Source organism: Leopardus geoffroyi, chromosome D3, assembly GCF_018350155.1.
Source record: "Leopardus geoffroyi isolate Oge1 chromosome D3, O.geoffroyi_Oge1_pat1.0, whole genome shotgun sequence".
NCBI classification, from domain to species: domain Eukaryota; kingdom Metazoa; phylum Chordata; class Mammalia; order Carnivora; family Felidae; genus Leopardus; species Leopardus geoffroyi.
This window is the reverse complement of record NC_059339.1, coordinates 7,039,710-7,046,815: the sequence shown is the minus strand read 5'-3', so window position 1 is coordinate 7,046,815 and position 7,106 is coordinate 7,039,710. Positions and strand designations below refer to the sequence as shown.

Here is a 7,106-nt window from a genome sequence, read left to right as displayed (position 1 = left end):
TCAAACTCAGTATTCAAAACAACCCTACGGGGCAGGTACAACTCTTATCCCTATCTAATGGGCAAGGAAACTAAAGCATTGAGACGTTAAGTAACTTGTCTGAGGCCACACAGCTAGTAAGTGAAGGAGATAAGATCTGAACCCAGGTCGTCCAGCTCTAGGGTCTATGCTGTTTGCCACGATGTGCATTGTCTCACCCAGTATGCCTGTCCTTTGATCCAATACTTCCCCTGTCTCAGAATCTTCTTCCGAAAACTCTAGCACATGTGCCCAAAGATACATCATTCAGAATATTTACCATAGCATGGTGGCAATAGGGGAAAATTGGAAAGCACTTAAATGTCCATTAAAAGGCCATTGGTTAAATAATCCTTATGTGGTTTGTTTATACAATGAAATGGAGTTAAAAGTGAGATTGATCTCTGTTCTGATGTAGGAAGCTATTCATGACAAAAATAACTTGCAGATCTATTTGTGTATCATGCTTCAGCAAAACAAAACAAGATTTGTTATTTGTGGGCAAGTGTGTTTTTACCCCAAATATTAGTCATCACCTCTAGGAAACGAGATTAAGGGGAACAACAGAAGGAAGACTTTTATTTCTCACTTGATATATTTGTTTTGAATTTTGAACAAAAACATATGTACTTTCAATAATTACAGAGATTTTAATTCTTTTTTTTTTTTTTTTAAAGAAAAGACTCTGGGGGCGCCTGGGTGGCGCAGTCGGTTAAGCGTCCGACTTCAGCCAGGTCACGATCTCGCGGTCCGTGAGTTCGAGCCCCGCGTCAGGCTCTGGGCTGATGGCTCAGAGCCTGGAGCCTGTTTCCGATTCTGTGTCTCCCTCTCTCTCTGCCCCTCCCCCGTTCATGCTCTGTCTCTCTCTGTCCCAAAAAATAAAAATAAACGTTGAAAAAAAAATTTTAATAAAAAAAATAAATAAAAGAAAAGACTCTGAGAGGCTATTCAAGAATATTCCATCAGGAAAAGTTGTGAATGGGGGCTCCTGGGTGACTCCGTTGGTTAAGCGTCTGACTCTTGGTTTCCACTCAGGTCATGATCTCTCGGTTCGTGTTAATGAATTCGAACTCCATGTGGGGCTTTTTGCTGTCATTGTGGAGTCTGCTTGGGATTCTCTCTCTCTCTCCCTCTCTCTCTCTGCCCTTCCCCGGCTTGTGCTCTCCCGTTCTCTCTCTCTCTCTCTTAGATGAATAAATAAACTTAAGAAAAAAAAAAAAAAGAAGAGTTATGAACAGACCTTCTTTCTCTCTCTCCGCAGTGGATCTCATGGCTTGATCTCTCACCAAGGGGCTGCAGTCCAGCCCCCCAACCCCCAGGACCTTTCATTCCGGTCCTGTGGACCTTTCCGAAGCTCCCTAACAAGCTGCTTCCTCACCATGCCCCTCTCGCTGGGATACGTTTTCCCACTGAGTCACCTGCCTGCCTCCTTTGCATCCTTCAGGGCTAAGTTCAGAGTCATTTTCTCTGAGAAGCCCTCTCCAACCCCCACGGCCAGGATGAAGGCCCCTGGGCTCTGCCGCAGGGCCCTGTGCTTACCACTTTCACACGGTTCCCCCCAAATGGTTGTTTGATTCTTTCCCCTGGATTCTACAATAGAACCCACAGGGGCAGGGGCTGTGTTTTCCATTCGTGTTTCTACTGTGCCTCGTCCAGAGCCAGTGCCTAAAAAATGTTCCTTGAAAGGGAATGAATGAGTGAATCTTTACAAGGGACAAAATATTAACTCCTTCCCACTCCTACCGTATCATCACTGGAAGGTGAGTATAGTTAGGTCCATGTGTGAGCCCATCTGTCTGTTCTACTCCACGTCAACCTGTGTATATGTTTATAAATGAATGCATCTATAAAATTTAGGGCCCCAGCTTCATGGATGAGCTCAAAAGGGTCCTGTGTTTACTCAAACAAAGCTATACTCCTCTTCCTCACAATTTCTGAAGAACACCTGATAAGATTTCTTTTTCATCACATTCTGTGAATTTAAAAAGGGCAGTAAAATCCGAGTCTAGACTGTGTTTGGGTTTTTTCACTTTCCTTTCTTTTGGTTTGTTATTGCTGCTTTTTTAGTGAGAACCTCTGCCTACCGTGAACTTCTGGATTTTTTAGGCTTTTGTCCCGGGAGGGTAAAGTCTTATGAGTCTTTTAACTAATATAGGCTCACACCCAGGTTGCGGACTTTCTTTTGGAACCGTTTTTATGGAGAGGAAGCAACAAAGGGGCAGTCCAGGAAAGAATTCTAAGTAGGGATAGAATTGAAAGCAGAAGTGTGGGCTTTCCCAGATTTCTTTCGGGAGGATGTATGGTTCTCTGAAGATGGTAAGAATCCTGTTTCCACTCCCCCCACCCACCCACCCTCTGCCAGGCAGCTGGGGAGGGCGGGGGCGGGAATTCAGGTAGTGACAATACAGCAACTTAGGAGTTCTGAACCCCGTGGGAAATTGCTTTTGCGCCTCAATATCTTGGTGCGTAAAATGTGTTAATGTCGTAAGTCACAATACTGAGTACTCCCTGCCAGACACTGTTTGATGCTTCACAGGCACTTATTCATTCAAATATTTATTAAGCACCTACTATGTGCAGCCACTCTTCTGAGCACTGGGGATACAACAGCGAACAAAATCTAGTAAGTGGTTGAGCTAGGATTCCAATTTAAGGTTCATCTGACTTTCCAGAGCCCTTACTTTTCGGCACTGAGCTGTGTAGCGTCTCTGCAGAAGGAAATAATAAAGACAGCCGATAGGAGTGTTTCGAGGCCAGAGAACGAAAAGCTGGAAAGGTCATCTAGTGCAGACAGCACCCTGAACATTTGAGAAAGTGTAAATAAAAGAGCCAAGAATGACTTTCACCACTTTGTGGCTTGAGAACAGAGTTAAGGTTGGCTTTGAATCTTTCCCCCTAATCCAGAGCAAGGACAGTCGGTCATTCCATAGAACCATCTAGTTTTGAGGGCTCCAGGTACATATGTGGGAAATTCATGTACATAAGGGACATCACCCTTTCCACCCTTCAGTGTTTGTTCAGAATCCCGCAATAGGAGGAATACATTGCGGGATACATACACAGGAAACATACATCCTGTGATGTTTGCACAGAACAGGTCTAGAAACTATATTCAGTGAGAGGGTGAGGGTATTAACCTCTCTGTTTGTTCCCCACCCCCAACCCCACCAAAATACTTTGCTGTCACACAGGAATTGACTAATGACCCTCCAGGTAAAAGGGATAGTAGCACAGTGCCTCGCACAAAATATGAATTCAGTAAGTACTTGCAGAAGGAATGAATAAATGATTTCAACTCACAGTCACATAACAAGCAGTCAAAAGCGATCACACTGCACGCAGCCCATCCCAAAGGCCAACCGAGTTTTTTCACGCACTCAGCTCCCGCTGGAAAGATCAGGGGAGGCAAACCTATCCCTCAGCATCTTCTTTGAAATGCAACGACTTGCGGGAAAATGTGGAGCTTCAAGAAGGTCAGAGCAGACTGTTTTGCTGTCCTTCTTCTTGGGCTACTGAGAAATCAGAAACACACCCAGGCACCCTGTGGAGATGAAAATCGTCAGGATCCGGACGTCCCCATAAAGATGTCACTCAGCCCGAAATAAAGGTATTGACTCACTCAGGTTTCTAGTTTCTAAAACTATGACTTAAGAGAGGATAGCAAATACTGCCAAGTCATGAAGTTCGCGACCTCCCCCAGACAGGGAACGTGACTCCTTCAAACATCGGAGCCTGTTCACCCAGCCGATTAAAACTACACAGGAGCCGAACTCTTCTTAATTAACGTCCCTCCTTTTTAACACACACATGCCCTTCTCCACGCACATATGGTCCCGTCATTGCAATCGGGGCGTAGAAAGGCAAGTGACTCACTTGTCAACCACAACCTTCCAAAAAGGCATAGTAACCTGAATTTCATTTCCAACAGAGTGAGGATCCAGTTAAGAAAGGGTGGCCTTTTCAATAGACTCTCAACCCCTTAGCATGAACCATCCTAAGTCGCCAGTCTGTCTGTCCTCCTCGGCGTTGTCTGTCCGTCTGTTTCACTGCCATTCAACACATTTGGAGATCCCACTGCACGTCGGATTGGCTCTGGAAGCTGTTTGCCACACTGGCACAACTCTTGCGACACAGGTTGGAAACTGGCATCTCTTCTGACCTCTGGGTCTTGGAGCGTCCCGGATTCTTGGGTCTCAAACTGCGCATTTTGAGCTTGGTGTAGAATTTGGGGAACGAGGGACTCGAAAAATAATACACCAGCGGGTCCAGCATGCTGTTCATGTAAGTGAAGCTGAGGGTCACGTGCAGGGCTACGTGGACGGAGGGGTCACAGGCACTCGAGGGCACCGTCCAGAGGAAATACAGCCTGGCCGACACGCTGGGCAGATAGCACGTGACGAACACAACCGCCACCACCATGATGAACCGGATGGCCTTCTTCATCCGAGTCTGCCTGGCCAGCTGCTGCCTCTGCTTCAGGCTCCAAATAATCTTGCAGGAGCAAAACAGGATGACACCGAGGGGCAGGAAGAACTCTAGCTGGAACATGATGTCGTGCCAGCCATTGGCCGACTCCATGATGAAGCTCTCGCAAGATATGGTGTCTTCTTGCACACACAGATGGTTCTCCATCAAAAGGTAGAGGGTCCCCAGGATGACCACGGTCCAAAGGGCAGACACGATGCCGGCGGCAGCCCGGTTGGAGATGGCGTTCACCAGGTGGTGGGGATGGACCACCTTGAAGTACCTGTCCACCGCCACCACCGTGAGGAAGACGATGCTCCCGGCCCTGTTCATGGCCAGCATGAAGAGGGCCACCCGACAGGGAATGTCCTCAAAGGCCCACTGCCTCTGTCTCCAGTAGTAGTCGGTCCGGAAGGGCAGGCAGATCATGAGAAGGAAGTCGGCCACGGCCAGGTTGAAAAGGTAAATGGTGCTCGGCTTCCAGGTCTTCATGCAGAAGCAGAAACCGCACAGGGCGACGCCGTTGCCCAGGGCGCCGAGCACGAAGGCCACGATCAGCAGCGGGGGCATCACCTGAGAGATGGGGTCCCCCTCGATGAGGCAGCACGACCCGTTGTCCATGGTGGACGGAGGACGGGGGTTCTGCGTGCTGGGCGGCCCCGGGAGTCCCCACAAAGACAGGTGCCGATCGGAACGCTACCACTCACCGGGCTGCTGGTTTTCTGCCTTCTTCACCCCGGGATGCGGGCGGACGCGGACTGCAGGTGCGGGTGGATGCGGCCGCCGCCAGGAGGCCAGGAACTTCAGCCGGGAAAGGAGAGGCTCGGGGAGGTCCGTTCGTCTCCGGCTGTCCCAGGCCGGGAGAAGCGGGTGGCACCGCGAGGCTTTGAGGCGCAGGCGGTCACTTCTGGGAAGCGGTGGGCAGGTCCAGAAGGATTCATGCTGCGGCGCCGGGCCCGGCCCCGGCCCCGTGGTGATTTTTCTCTGCAGCCTCACTCTGCTCTTCAGACTCCTGTGCTGGAGAGCGTGCAGGGCCGCCCAGAAGGCACGAGAAAAGCTTGTTTGTCCTCCCTCCCGGTGGAGAAATACAAACATTTCCTGGAGCCGTTCTGGGCCTCTGCCTTTGCTTTCCTCCCCTAACCTTTGCCTGACTGCCCCGTCCGCCCCCCATCCCATGGGGCGCTCCCAGGCGGTGCCAGAGGGGGAGGCCTTGCTCCGCAGCTCCTCAGAGCCATTTCCTGTGCCCACACCCAAAAATAAGGCATGCAGAAGTCAGAAGCGTCAGGGGAGGAAAAAAGCTCTAAAACCAGCACTCGCCGGCTGTCATTAGAAAAGCTCCCTGAAGCGTGACATCTTTCCTTCCCTCCGTTGGTACCTCCTGCCCTTTGCATCCTTCCCTGGACCCAAGTGACCTGTTGCACAATGAGCAGGACCACGCAATGGACGTGAAGCCACCTCTCATGTGCCTGTCCCCACGCAGCAGCCTCTCGGGGAGTCAGTTCCTCCCTCAGCCGTTTGCAAAAGAGGATTTGGCTCGGAGTTTCCCCGCTGGCCGAAAACCATGATAGATATGCTTTTAATTTTAACTGTCGGCTGCGCCCGTTGGTGGGGGGAGTGAGGGCCGGGCAGTCGGTCAGAGAGCCTATCTCTAAAATAATCACGGGTAAAATTAGACTGCACCCAAGACTGAAGTCTTTGCTAAAATTTCCTACCCTTTGGTTTTCTAGATGATCCATCTGCCCCAGTGCCTTTCAGCTCCCAGCTTAGGAAAGGGGTGCAGGGGAGGGAAACGCATTGAAAGGAGGCATATACGCCTTCTTCCAGATGCTGATTAAAGCGAAGCTCTTCCCACTGAATCCTGGATCCAGGTCAGTCCCACGACATCCCCCCCCAACCCCACCATGATCGCTGTCACCTCCCACCTGGGGGAAATATTGAGAGACTTTCCTGAGTGGTTTCCTTTCCTCTAATCTATTCCCTGTAATCCCCCCCCCCCCATACCACAGTGTGATTTTTCTAAAGCACAGATGTGATCACATCCTTTTTTTTTTTTTTTTTTTTTTAACTTAACCTTCATTTGCTCACTTCAAGCTGCCAAGGTGATCACTATATGACTCGTGAGCTATATCTGGTTCTAAAGCCAGTTGGATTTGAGCCACATGTTTGTTTCTTTGTTTTTTTTAGATTTTTTTTTTTTTTTTTTAATTTGAAAGCGAGAGAGCAAGCAGGGGAGAGGGACAGAGGAGAGAGAGAGAGAGAGAGAGAGAGAGACAGAGAATCTTAAGCAGGCTTAATGCTCAGCTCCGACGGGCCATATGTTTTAAAGAGCTAGGACTGGGGCACCTGGGTGGCTCAGTCGGTTAAGCCTCTGACTTTGGTTCAGGTCACGATCTCGCAGTTTGGGAGTTCGAGCCCTGTACTGGGCTCTGTGCTGATAGCTCAGAGCCTAGAGCCTTTTTAGGATTTTGTGTCTCCCTCTATCTCTATCTCTCTGCCCCTCCCCTGCTCGCTCTCTCTCTCTCTCTCAAAAGTAAAATAAAAACATTTTTAAAAATTAAAAAAAAAAATTTTTTTTTTTTTAATTTTTTTTAAAAAGCTAGGACTTTCCTATAAAAACCTGGATT

The 7,106-nt window shown here is 49.0% G+C and overlaps 1 protein-coding gene across 1 annotated transcript; it reads right to left on the bottom strand.

Moving 5' to 3' along the window:
• Positions 1 to 942: 942 nt before the first annotated feature.
• On the bottom strand, positions 943 to 6,485 carry HCAR1 (hydroxycarboxylic acid receptor 1). Its single transcript, XM_045457558.1, has 2 exons — positions 3,319 to 6,485; positions 943 to 1,220 (listed from the first exon to the last, which is right to left on the bottom strand). Exon 1 carries the CDS (start codon positions 5,101 to 5,103, stop codon positions 4,072 to 4,074), a length of 1,032 nt encoding a protein of 343 aa, XP_045313514.1. The 5' UTR covers positions 5,104 to 6,485; the 3' UTR covers positions 943 to 1,220; positions 3,319 to 4,071.
• Positions 6,486 to 7,106: the final 621 nt, after the last annotated feature.